General features: G+C 39.8%; 1 protein-coding gene across 16 annotated transcripts in view; it reads left to right on the forward strand.

Moving 5' to 3' along the window:
- The window catches only part of DST (dystonin), a 489,857-nt gene that overhangs the window by 118,826 nt on the left and 356,696 nt on the right, over nt 1-14,335 (forward strand). For 15 of the 16 annotated variants that reach the window (XM_037843232.1, XM_037843222.1, XM_037843223.1 and 12 more), the window contains exon 4: nt 11,717-11,924. In XM_037843232.1, coding sequence (XP_037699160.1) covers nt 11,717-11,924 — 208 coding nt within the window. Of the gene's footprint in view, nt 1-11,414; nt 11,560-11,716; nt 11,925-14,335 lie in introns of those variants that run through there. The other variant, XM_037843234.1, reaches the window with a different exon arrangement.

The following is a 14,335-nucleotide window of genomic DNA, read 5'->3' on the forward strand; positions in this document are numbered from 1 at the left end:
TAAGAGTCGGACAGGCATCATATTAGATGCTTTATATGTGTTATCTCACTTTAATACTGTCTAACACCCAATGAGTTGGTGTGATTATCCACATTTAGAATTCAGGCAAGTCAGAGAGGTTAAATTAACTTTCCTGCAGTAGTATGGGGCCAGAGGAAACACTGTATCCTCCTAACAGTGTTGTTATAGCCAATGCTTTTCATAGAATGGATTTTTGAAGCCCTGGCTTCTTCACTAGCTCACTCTCTAGCTGTTTCCTGTGCTATGGACACTGACATGACTAGTGCAGGAGGAGAATGTGGTAGGGCACAAGGGAACAGGTATTTGTGTATTCCATAGTGTATGGGTGTGTGTGTGTGCATGTATGTATGTATGTGTATTTTCTGATAGAGTTCACTGTATTGTTTTCTGGGAACAAATATACATTTTAAAAAATTCTTCTTCGTTTTATGTTATTGCTGGCGGAAACGATAAAACTTCCTGTTGAGAAAGGGAGTGGAAAAAAATTAAGCAATACTTCAGGGACAGGAGTGCAGTTGGGAAGGAGAGGAAGTTGAGGGGATTGTGATTCACACAAATCATAAGTGTACAATATGACTAAGGAGAAGAGGGGTGGGTCTGCAAAGCTGGAGCACAGGATTATAACTAATAAGAGAGCCTTGGGTGGGTACTGTGGAAGAATGAATGAATTTATAAGTGCAGAGGGAACAGTATGCCTATTTGCTTGTTATAGACAATTGGAAGTTGGAAAAAATAGGGATATTGTTATTTTTGTGTTTTTAAGCAGAATAGTATTATAGTTCATAGAATGTTACAAGTAATATACGTAAAAGGAATGTCTAATATATTCTCCAGTACAACTCCAGTATGAAAAGGGACCATGAACAAGATGGTTTATATAACTTTGTATTCTGAGTATATGAGAAAAAAGTACAAAGGATTGAGTGGCTCAGTAAATCATTGTTCCTGGCACACTACCATCTCGGCAAAACCTTGCACGACTGACTAGCTACAGCTTCCCTAAGGGGCAGGTTTCCATGGGTCACTTACTCCAGCATCAGGGGCTGGGGCTGTAGTTGAAGGGAAATGCAGGGCTCTCAGGATTTTGTGTCTGCCCAGCCTTGCTCTTTAAACCAGCTTGAGTCACCATGCACTAGATGACTTATCAAGCATTTCAAGACTGTTGGTAACTTGCCTGGGAGCTTCTCATTTTTTACTGCCCTTCTCTGGTTCCCCACTGTCACAGTTCTCCTTGTCTTCAGACCTTCTCATTCCTTTGAGAAAAACTGCCTTAACTTCTTACTCTAACAGTTATAATCTATCCTTCGTCTCTTCTCTTTTTCTAGTCTCTAAATATTTCTCAAATTGATCCTCTCTATTCCATCTCTTATATCAGAGATTTAGTTCAGGCTGTCGTCATTTATTACCTGGACTATTTTAATAATTGTTAACTAATCTTGTCTGATTTTTGCCGCACTCGGGTCCAACCTCTGCATGGCTGTCAGTCACCCAAGGGCAAACAGCTTATAGCCCTTCAGGAACAATCCAGCTCCTACAGGATCAAGTCCAAGCTCTAGGATTGCATGCACTGCCCACCATGAGCTCCATCTTCCACCTTCTTCCTCAGCCTTATCCGTAGCCACTTTCCACCTTATATTTTTTCCACTTCCTATTTTATGGTTCTGTTTGGATAACTTGTAGCTCTCAATATCATTCCCTCCCTGTTCTCACCACCCTCTTGTTAGTTATTGTCTTAGTTTGCCTGAGCTGATATCACAAGTACCACACAATGGGTAGACTTAAACAATGGGTATTTATTGGTTCATGGTTTTGAGGCTAGAAGAAGTTCAAAATCAAGATATTGGCAAGAGTTGCTTTTTCTTTCAAATCTGTGGCATTCTGATACTGACTGCCAGCAATCCTTGGTGTTCCTTGGCTTGCATTTCTGCTTCCCATCACGTGGCGATGTCCTCTTCTTTCTCTCTGCTTTTCTGGTTTCTGCTAACTTCCGGCTTCTGCCTCCTCCCTTTGGCTTTCTCTTCATAAGGCCTCCAGTAATCAGGACTAATACCTACCTGGTTCAGTTCACCACACCTTAACTAAAAATAACACCTTCAAAAGGTCCTATTTACAATGGATTCACACCCACAGGAGAGCAGATTATGATTAAAAACATGTATTTGTTGGGGTATATAATTCATCCTACTATATTTACCTCAAATCCTTTTTGGAATAAGGTGGCAATAGCAAGCATGCAAGCAAACAAATACACTCTCTTCTACCCTGATTTCAGAATAATGTGAAATAGCTATTTATCAGGGTTTTCCAGAGTAACAGAACCAATAGAATATATGTATATATATATATTAACAGATTTATTTTAAGGAATTGGTTCATGCAGTAATGGGGGCTGGCAAGTCTGAAATTTGTAGGGCAAGGCCTGCAGGCTGGAATCTCAGACAGGAGTTGATGTTGTAGTTGGAGGCAGAATTTCTCCTTCTCCAGGAAACCTCAGAATTTGCTCTAAAGACCTTCTTCTCATTGGATGAAGGCCACCCATATTATAGAGGGTAATCTTTACCTAAAGTCAGTTGATTGTAGATATTAATCACACCTACAAAATACCTTCACAGCAACATCTAGACTAGTGTTTTTGACCAAACAACTGGGTACCATAACCTCGCCAAGTTGACATATAAGATCAATTATCAAGGCATCCTTGAAATGAAAACTGATGCAAGTGGAAGAGGGGGTGGTGGTTAGCTGCTGTATTGAACCTCTTGGTGGGCATGTGCTGGCTGTGTGTGTGAGCGCGTGTGTGTGTGAGGCAGATGGACAGACAGATACCAAGGACAGTTTTAGCCATACTTGGTAGAGCTCCGTTTCTGAACCTCTGTTCATATAATACTCAGCTGCTGAAGCTAGTGAATTCACTCAACATTCATCAGGGGTCTACTCTAAGAACTCGAATTCTAAAGTAGATAAGAAGTAATCACTGCCCACACAGTGGGTTCAAATCTCTATAAATTCTAGTGCAAGATATATCACCCTTTTTTTTTTTTCCATCACAATTCAGGTTTTGACTTCTAGTCTGCCATTATAGCTGGCCTGGTACCCCCTACTTCCTCCACCCAAGTTTTGTTAAGGTTCTGGGTCTTATGGAGTGTCAAGGTATCAGGGAATGGGAGGATCATTTGTGACCCTAGGTTCTGCTGACTCACCACCTGTGACTGTCCCGTAGGGCTATCATGGTTCTTCTGGGTCATTCTCAGAATACAGGTATCTTTTGAAAAGTTAGTCCTTTGGTGTGTCCCCCTAGACATACCAGGCAACCATCTCTAGGTTCTTTTCTGGGAAGCCAAGAAATCCTCTGCTTCAGGATGCACAGATGCTCCCTCCAGCTCAGAGGAAAGTCTTTTTATCTAGAGTTCTTGGTCCGTTTTTACAACTCTAGCCTCCTCAACAGCTTTAGGCTTGTGGAAAATCAAAACCAGGTGTTCTTGCAGGCTGCTTTTTGCTTTCTTCCCTGCCGTATATCTTCCCCTAGGTGGTAAAGCAAGGAAGGAACAGGCCCAGATTACCATCTGAAACAGGGATATATTACAAAGACATAATGAAACCCGAGGTAGTGTTTTCTATCGGTGTAGGGGCTTTGTATCACATAGTGTTTTGGGATGCATTTCAGATATTCTAGGACTGGGATGTAGAACAGATCTTCTCTACCAAGCCTCCTCAGAGTCAGTGAACTTCTTTGTGTCCATACTGATCCCTAGATTAGGTATGGTTTAAGATTGCAGGATGTTTTACTTTAGCTCACATGGAACAAGTCCTGTTTTCCTGAGAAGGTGGCAGTGGGAGTGGAGGGCACTACAAGTCTCATGATTTTGCTTCATTGCAATAAAAAAGGCCTTTTTTAAAATGAAAAAGTATTTCTTCAACTTAAGTTCTATTTGTTTGAAGTGAGAAAACAACTATATAAACACTATTATCAAAAGCAATTTTCTGAAGTCTCATTAAAGGTAACAAGGTAATGAAGATGGAAGTATAAAGAAGGAACAAAGACGCAATCCTGCTTAGGTTACAACAGGAAAGAATTGAATATCTTTAATTGCTGTTTTATACTAATGTGTTTGTCTAAAGTTTGATACAGTCACCAGCAATGGAAATTAACTCTGACTTCTAAGAAAAAGAGGAATGTATTGGAAAGATACTGGGGTATCCAAATAATTGAAGGTTCAACAACCAAGCTTAGGAAGGACAGGGTAGATATGGGGAGTTCGTGGACCTTATCTCCCGAGAGCTGTTATTAATGTGACCCAGTTCCAATAATTTTTAGTCTCAGTTTCTCTCAGTTGTTTCAGATTCCCTGCAGTGACAATCAACTGGGGGCAGTTACCTACAACTGGATCAAACGTGTGAATAGAGGGTTAGGGTTAGGGTTAGGGATTATAGCTAAAATTCACTTAATGCTTTCTACATATTTGAGCATTGTTCTGAGCACTTTTCATGTTTTATTTATTTTTCCACAATAATATATACAGTAGGTACTGTTATTTTGCCCATTTCTGTGATGAGAAAACCGAAGCCCAGAGAGGCCGGTTTCTTCAAGGCCATACAGCTAGTAAATGGCATAGCCAGATTTTGAACCAAACCAAGAATCTACCTTGACTCCTGAGCCTGGACTCTTAAAAACTATGATATGTTCCTCTCTGGCTGTGTGGAGGGCCATCTTTAGGGAAATCATTACAGGTCAGGTAGCCATGCCAATAGATGCCATTACAAATAATTATTGGTGTGCCTAATAAGAACTTACTTTTTGGTCAAGCTATTTATACGTGGCAGTGTATTTGCACTTCTGTAGGTGTGTCTGAATTTCACAAGTCTCAAAGTTTGATCTGTCAGGGAATTTGTTTCAGAAAATATTTGTATTAACTTCCGATCAAGGCAGAATGTAGTATTTACCCATTAGAATAGATAGATAGATATGTCATTTTTTCCTCAATAGCTTTTACCCAACCTTCTATTTTTGGCATAGCATGCACATGCACATATCTTTGGCTTTATGCCTCCTCCATGCCATAGGCAAGGGTAGGAGAAATGTGGGGAGCAGGGTTAACCATGTGCAGGGTGGGAGCAAAAAACAGGGGGACTTCAACAGCACTAGTGATGTGTGGATGGATCCAGCAAATTCATGGAGGTCATGAGTCAGCATTTACTTATTCATACAATTTTTTTTCCATTTCCTGGACATTTTACATGTTAATCAGGGTTCTTGGGGAGGGAGCAGAATGAGATCAGCACTTGAGCATCAGTAGGAACATGGCATTACCTATTTCTGTTTGATACCCATTTAACTGAAATATTTTGGTCACCCTTTTCTTTTTTGCTTTGTTTTGTCCCCTCCCTCCAGTTTTCCTCTTTTCCTTATTTTTCTTTTTAATTTCATCCCCTTTCTGTTGTTTACCATTATCCCAACCTTCCCACCTCAATTTTTCCCTTACTTTCTGAATACAACAATGTCACCCATCCGTTAATTTGTGCTGTGGGTCCCAAACTCACATGCCTTCAGGGGCAAAGATCATAAATGAGTAAATTTGCTATGTGAGGACAGTGTCATACTGGAAAGCTCATGTCCTTTCTAAAAAGGGGAAATTAGGCCCAGTGTTGCCATATCTGAATTTTCTCAATTTTTAAATGTTTGCCATTAAATATAGTTTTTATAAATGCATCTATGGAATGGATCTATCAGCATTCAATATTTTGGGTAGGAAGCCTTGGAGGATTGAAGATGTTAAGAACATCTGCATATCCATCCTGGCTTCTAAAGGGGCTATGGATGCTCTAGTCCATTTCTTGACTCAGCTTCTTTCTCCTAATTCACTTTACACTATAAACCATATTTATATGTTTGCATTTACATCTTTCCACTGGAAGACATATTTTTGAGCCCAACACATAAAGGTAAAATGATGATGTTTAATTTTAAGGTGGCTATTTTATCACCTCTGCTCTCCCAGTTAGATTTTAATCTCCTCCAAGGCAGAAGCCAATGGATGTATCAGACATATTTTTAACTGACTGATATAAACACCCATTTTAAATATAAGATTAAGTGTTCTCTAGTTAAAGGGATGTTTTCAGTATTTGAGTTTGTTGTCTTAATGTGTTTCTGTTTTATGGGGCTATTTTCAGAGATATTTTTGCTTTCCTTTTAGGTAAATTATTTTAAATTATTCTGTTAGGAAAGACTATTTGCAGATGCTCAAGTACAAATTTGTTCTTGATGTCTACAATTTTAATATGTTTGGTTAAGGAGAACTTACAAAAAATGTCTTGTGAAATTTTTGAAAGATTTTAATAATTTTATTAAAAATTTAGTATTTTGATATTTAACATACTTTTCCTTTTATTTGAAGTCTATTTGGGGGGTGGTTGTGTGGAGGTTTAGGAACACATAGGAGTAAAGAATATTAGAGTTGGAAGAGACCATAAGAGTAAATTCACTTTTCCACTCATTGCAGGCTTAATCCCTTAGTGTAAGAGGGAGTCCACTACCACACAAAGCAGCCCTTTCCAATTTGAGTACCTGTACATGTTTTCGGATGGTTTTTATTTATTGTGAACTGACAACTGTTTCTGTTAATTTTTACCCTTTGGGCTTAGTTCTGAACCTTTCAGCTATAGAAAAAAGATGTAATCCTTTTGGGTTCTCCAGATACATGGTAAAATCTTTGAGGGCGGTGTTTTAAGTTCTTCCCAGTGCTTGGGAGGTAGATGGTGGTGCTGATGGTGGTGCTGATGGTGGTGGTACATTTTAGAGTCTTTGGTAACCTGGTCGAGAGCACAGGCTTTGGTCAAAAGGACCCAGATGGAATTTCTGGCTCTACTTTGGACTGGGAGAATGACTGTGGACAAGTTACTTAACCTCCCTAAGCATCTGTTTTCTCATTGGGTTGCAGTGAGTGTTAAATAAGACAAGAGAAAATGCTTAGTATAGTCCCTGACAAGAGTTACCAATCAATGTTTTTATATTCCTCTGTCTAAAATTATGCTTAGGCCTGAGGCAAGCAGAGACATTTCTGTGGTGAGTTGTTGATGTCGTTTACTGCTTCTGGTGCTTCTCTAAGTATTTCCAAAGGAATGCTATGAGAAATTACTTGCGTTGACACCATCACTGTGTCCTTGTAATTTGAAGGTCTTGTGAGAACAGGCCTTGACTAAACTACTCTTGATAAAATTTTAAAAAAGCCTTGCTATAGGTTTTCCCTCAACTCTTCACTTTGCAAATATTCAAATTTACAGCCGAGTTGAAAGAGGAGTACGATGAATACTTCTTAACTTATTGTCATATTTGCTAGTTCTCTTTTTTTGTTTGAAACAGTTGAAAATAAGTGCAGACATCATGATGGTTTCTTCGGCCTGCATCTCCTCAAGATAAGGACACTTTTCTACATAACTACCATACCATTATCACACCTAAGAAAATTAACAATAAATTCCTTATATCATCTAATAAATGATCCTTGATCCATATTCAGAATTTTCCCAAATGTCCTTACAATGTATTTTTAGCTTAAAAAAAAAAATCCACCCAGAATCCAATCAAGGTTTGCAAATTTGCTGTTATGTCTCTTTTATCTTTTAATTTAGAACAGTCCCTGCCTTTTGTGTGGGAATGTTTCACGACATTGATTTTTTTGAGGAGTCCAGGACACAGGTATCCTAAAGAATGTTCCCCAAATCTGAATTGATCCAGTTGTTTCCTAATGTTTTTTCCCGGTAAAATTTTTTTGAACTATAACGTACATACAGAAATGTGCATAAATCACAAGTACGTGGAGTTTCTGAAAGTTCACTTTCCAGCCTCTGAGATTCTAAAAGTCTGGCTATTTTACAAACCCTTATCCTGTTCTTGTTTCTCCATTACATTTAGAGAATGCCTAGAAAAGAGGCAATTTCCTGGCACTTTTCCTATAGATTCGGTGCTAAGGTTGGTTGGATTCCAGTTTAGGCAGTTCCATTGTACTTATCTCAGACCCCCCTCTGCGGTTTCAATTAGAGAAGTTATTGCTCACTTTCCCTTCTCAAAATGCTACATTTTGTAATTATCCTGGCTTTAAGGGACTTGGCTGTTTTTACACCAAGTGAATGAATTGGCTATTAGCAAAGTCAGCCTCAAACCTTTGGTGATCTAATTCAATTGTTACAAGTGCTTTAATAACTAGGTTGTATAAGACACAGTCTAGGGTTTTTGGTTTGTCATAACCTACTGTATTTTATTTTACTTTTTTGGTTATAGTGATTTATCATCAGTCCAGAGGCCAAATGTTAAAAATATTATGACCTAGGCCAACTTTGTCTTTACTACCTAATTACCCTATCCTCTCTTTGGTATGCTTACTCCACAGCTCTTTTCCTATTTCTCTTGTTCTCAGGCATGCATGCCAAGAGGTGTTGACAGATGATGTGTAAACTGGGGTCTCAACCTGGAATCACTAGATTAGTGAATACCATAAAATTATATGCAAAATTTGAGTGTATTTGCTTATATGCTTTTTTTTCTAGAGACAGGTTTTGGTAGATTTCACCTTCTCAGGGGTGTCCATGAGCCCCCAATGGTTAAAAGCAGTGTCTTACATAGTTACTTTTTCATAAGGTTTTTGATATTGTCTCTGACCCTTGACAAAGTATCCTTTTCTTTTTTTCAGCTTTTTTGTGTGTTTGTTTTGGATTGTATAATTATAAGGAATAACATTAAATCCATTCATATTCCCATAACCCAGAGAAAACCACTACATACTTTATCTGTCTACCTACCTACCTACCTACCTACCTACACATACACATAGTTTTGTTAATTTACAAAAAAGAAATCATTCTATGTGAACTCTTTCAATGTAGCTGAATGTAGATCAACAATATTTTTGTTGAATTGCTCAGAATAGCCCATTACATGGATGTACTATCATTTACTTAACCAATACCTTTGATGGACATAGATATTTGTATTTTAATAGGAATCAAACCTTAGGAACAAGAGTAGAAAAACAGACAAGGGCCAGTGGGTTTTGCTGGTCACGGGTGCCCTCTTCCTTTGTCCTCCCTTCCAAGCCCCATGTCAAAGGTTATTGGGTCAGAGAACATGTTTACTTTTTCCGAAAGAAAAGAAAGACTGTACTCACACACACTACACCCTAACCCCCAAGACTGACATGAGTTGGCAAGTAATTTCAAATCAGTAAAGAGTACAATAGTTTTATAGGATTGATCCACTTTCAAGGCAGCTTCGTTTAAATTCATTCTCAAAATTTTTAGGATTCAAATGAGCCTAATTTTGTATGGTTTACCTTATAATTTTTAAAAACGTTTATGAAAATTATTTTGGAATAAACCTAATATTTTAATTATGAAAACACTTGGATCATCTATCTTTGGAGAGACTTAGCCTTATGTAAATGTGTGATTTCCTTCAGTTGTATATATGTGTCTATTTTCTATGATATATTGCTGAAAGAGGTTTTGCTGATTGTCTCTTTTTTCTTCTCTCTTTTATCTGTTTACCAATGACATTACCATATTAGAGGCTGCCCCAGTCAACACCCTTGGGTCCAGGGGTAGCATCTGTACCCATCTGGCTATGTGTGATTAATGATGTTTATGTCTTGGCATAAATCACATTTTGTGGTTCATTCAGCTGAGGCTCTGGCCATTAAAGAAATTTACTCTGCAAAAATCAATAAACAATGAGTTTGGAGAGGAATATTTCTTTTCCCAGTTTTTCTCTATCCAGGTCTGTCTGTAAAGATAATCAAATTACTATACTCACTAAAATAGTGCAGGCAACAAGAAATATAATCTCACAGATAAAGGATGACATTTACTAAGGACAGGTAGAAAGCCATTTTAAGGGAGACAGAAGGCAACCAGAGAAACTGAATACCCTTTTAAAAGTCTTTAAGAATGTCACCCTGTTTTACAACAGTACCTCAGAGAACTCATGATGAATTTTCAGAAAAGCATGGAAAATAAATTAGATTGATAATAGCATACTGTGAGTGACTTAATGTCACTCACGGCTCCCTGTGGACTCTAGCTACAATATAGAAAATCGATTTTATTTATTTATTTTCCTCAAATTTGCCTAATACACTATTGCCACTAAGAAAATATACAAATTCAATAAATTAACCCAAAAGATGAAATCTCCTGTAGAGTAAATGGAAGACTGCTTTTTTTTTTGGAAAGAATAGAGCTAAAAAGAAATTCTATCCTCCTTACTTTGAGATAAATATTATGTGTACTTTTAAAAATGATGTGTTGACCATGTGTAACAACATGCCTGAACAGATTGAGGTAAGTTCAATTTGTGTACTGATCAAGTTCCATTTATTGCACATGCCTTGTGTGAGTGCTTTGGGATGTTGTTCACACAGCCTGTTTTTGCTGTAGTTGCCACTGCTTTTGTGAGCAGCCCAGTGTTTTTTTCAAATTGGAGCATGCCTCACTGATTGCTGCAGCTTGCTTCTTAGGAATCCATGGCTGCAAGTCTACATTTCAGGAATTCAAATTATACCGGTTTTGCATCTCCATTGTGAGTCTCAGCAAAGTGGAGTTCTAAATGGGAAAGTGAAGACTTACCTTTGACAATTTGTTTTATTTATAGCACTGTTTCGTGGCACAGATGTAGTCAGTGTCCCTTTTTCATTAGTAAGTCTGTGTGGCTCCGTAAATAGTCACAAACATAACCCAATAAAGAAGGAAGGAGTAACATCTTGTTTGTGCTTTTACCCTGTCTGGAAGGTATAACCCTTTGTGCAAGATATGACCCTGCAGATTTGCTCCTGCTAGATCAAGGGAGTACTAACCTTCAGGCAAAGTGCCTTGGTTAAAGCGTCGTTGTGTGTTTCTTGTTTCACTGTGTAATGACCAGGAGTTGCGTAGGGCTGTTTCCTGTCACTGCACTGCATCATTCTCATTTACATTATTGGCAGCTGTTACTTTGCTAGAAGTTTAAATTATCTCAAGAACTCTAAACTGAGTTCAGATATTTGTTTATTGGCACTGCCTTGGGCTTCTGAAAAGTCTTTTGTGCTCTTGCCCAGTCTTAAGGAAAAAATAAAAGGCTCTTCTCAGAATCAGTGTGTCCTCCCTCGTGGCTCTTCTGGGAACCTGCTTCAGTCTCATGAAGAAAATTAAATAAGAGGACAAGGGGATCGAGAGTGGTCAGAAAGGAGACTCCAGTAGTGAAGCGATTTGAAACGGAAAGGAATTGGGACTCAACATCCTGTGTTTGTGCTTTGTTTTTCAAAGTTCGAGTTACTTGCCTTAATGAATTAACCAGCAGTCTAGCAATGGGAAGTATTTCCTCTGACCTCTTGGGGGAGCCAGATACTATAGATTTGTAACAGGAAGGCTGTTGATTGTAGCCTCATTGTTGGGCCAGTCATTTGTGAGCTGGTGGCCGGACCGCAGGCCACACACTTCTTGCGTGCAAATCTTCATGTATTGGAACTGCCTGGGTATTGTTTCTGTCATCGGAGACTTGGCCAAGAAAAGATGGTGAGCCCTGGGTTTCGTTTTTTATTTTGTGTATTCCCTCCGCTTTAAGGATGATGCAGAATGCCAGACCCAGCTCGGGGGCAAGGAGGAGGGGGGCGTTTAAATCAATGAGCATACGTGCTATTAATGCTTTTTTTTCCCTGTGTCATCCTCTTAGAGTTCCGGGAACGCGTCCTGTCGCTGCTCTATGTCTTCCTCAGCGGATTTTTCCGATGAGGAGGAATTCAGCCAGAAATCTGGCTCAGCATCCCCGGCTCCGGGAGACACCTTACCCTGGAATTTACCTAAACATGAGAGATCCAAAAGAAAGATTCAAGGGGGATCGGTACTGGACCCCGCCGAGAGGGCAGTGCTTAGGATAGCAGGTAAGAGCATCCGGGGGAGGGGATGGAACGGAAACGGGAGTTGCGGAAATTCACCCGTCTGCTCCTAGCGGAGGTGGGGTGGGGTGGGGACGGCATATCTGGGAGCTAATGCACTGGGCAGAGATTTGTGTTCAAATTGGGGGAGGAGGATGACCGTGTTTATTTGATGCTCGGTTTTATCTGTAGAGCTGTTTGCCCTGCCTGCTGGTGACTAAGCTGTTTGGCCCTGCCTTCTGGTTGGATAAATCGATACCTTTGAAATGCAAGGAAATATTTACAGATAGCTGCATTAAACTTTCATATTTATGTACAGTAGCCACCGTGACAATCTGAAAGTGTTAACTCTAGTGATTGCTAGTGTATTTGCTAGAAGCTGAGAGAGAGCAGCCTTCATTTTCATTTTTGCCCAGGGTCACTGAGCTACGCAGATTTAACTCTGGCAGATTCACAGTTTTTGGTACCCAGGATTGTATTCTAGCCACTTGGATGCCCTTTTTAATATTATTATTTTTTAATATATCATCTCTGTCAACATCATGTGTCCATAGCAGCTATTTTGACCCTAGTGCTTTTGAGGTTTGGTCATCATGCGTTCCTGATTAATTAATATTCAGGAGGTGCCAGTGTTCAGATCTGTTCTGTGTTACCCGGTGTTCTCTTGCACTGGTCGTAAAAGCTGAACCAGAAGTGGTTTGTTTTACCAAGCTGAAAGCTGAGAACACTATGGTAATTAATCCTCCAACCCTGCAGTGCAAGTGTGGTTTATCAATGTGTTCTATGCGTGAGAGTTCCTTCCAGGGGTTGTTGTTCCTCTGTTCCTTCAATATTTTTTTTCTTGGAAGTGATAATAGGACAAGCGATGATAGTCCCTCTTGGGGACTCTCTTGCAAAGGTCAAAGGCCAGGTGCTTTTCAGTTTGGGTTTTTACAGACAGTGGTTGCGCCTCCCTTCTTTGCCCCTCTCCCATTCTCGATTCTTGGCCCCCTCCCACAGCCTCTTTTGCCTTCTACTGTAATGCAGAGTTGATACCTTCTCTTCTACCCAGAGCGCTGGAGGGGACCAGCCCAGATCCCAGCCACCTAGGCAGCAGAGAGGAATGAGGGATGAGAGTCCCCCTAGGGTCCCCCCAGTAGGGCTTTCATGATTACGGGAAAAACAAACAGTGCCTAGCCAGCCATTCTCTAGCCAAGGTTTCTGGAGCAACAGCCTTGAGCTTCTTCAGGCTTCTGTTTTGAGATGCTGGCTAGTCTCACCCTTTGATGAGGAGGGGTTGAATAGGAACAGGGAGGAGGAGAGAGAATGGAGACCCAAGTGAGAGTAAGCGAGGGAAGTCTGGGACAGTCAGAGCAGACTGGGCTTGTGCTGCCCTCCAGGAGTACCAAAAAGTGTTTAGTCACTGAGGCCAGATTCCTTGCCCTATTGCGAACTCTCCTGCAGGCTTGAGGTATAAGGGAGAGGAGGACACACTTGTCGGTACCAGATATGTGTTCTGTGGAAAGGGAAACATGAGGTTAGCATGAAAGAAGAGTGTGTGTGAGAAGTTGTTGGGGCCTTGTAGAAGGCCTGGGGCATCAAAATGGGATGTCTGTTATGTGCAATTTTATGGAAGGTAGAAGGGGCTTCTGGCCTGAGAGTATAGAGAGTGGTAGAGATGGATATTTTGCCTTTGATGGTAAAGGAAGGGGTTATGAGAAGAGGACAGGGTGGGTTTTGTCAGCTGGAATGAAATTATAAGATGAGAATGACTCTGCTTGGTAGGAAGTCATGAGAAGTTGATGGTCCTCACCACCAGTATACATCGTAGGTGGTGAAGAATCTGAAGAACTGGGGGTTCTAATGGGATGCAGTGTACCACATAGATGCTAATGATGTTACTAGACTATAAAATCCTTGAGGGCAGGGGCCGTGTCTTACTGTAAAATGTTTGCTGAATGATTTGTGGGGATAGCTATGAAGTTGTTGGCAGTTGATGCACCGAAGACTTCAGAATTACGTACTCTTAAGATTACACTAATTCTTCAAAATAGAACAAAATCAAATATAAGAACATAGTATAAACAGTCGGAAGCATACTATGTTTTAGATAAGTTAAGTAAAATAAGATTAGTAGGTTGAAAAAAATTAGTTAATTGTCATTTGCTGCACAGATCATAAACAATAGTCACACATGGAGGATAGACTCAGAGACTAGTCCACAAATATGTTTGTTATAACGCAGCTAAATTATAGGTTTCAGATATATTATGTGTTAAATTGGCCCTTGACCACCCAATGTGAGGATGAAGGAACAGGGTAGCTCAGAGAATTGGGTGCTGTGGACATTGTGGAAACATATCATTCAACTTTGGACTTCTGATTTTATTGGACATGTTCACGCTAACCCTGAAATGCACCCCATCTCTGAAATTCAT

Source organism: Choloepus didactylus, chromosome 7, assembly GCF_015220235.1.
Source record: "Choloepus didactylus isolate mChoDid1 chromosome 7, mChoDid1.pri, whole genome shotgun sequence".
Lineage (NCBI taxonomy): Eukaryota > Metazoa > Chordata > Mammalia > Pilosa > Megalonychidae > Choloepus > Choloepus didactylus.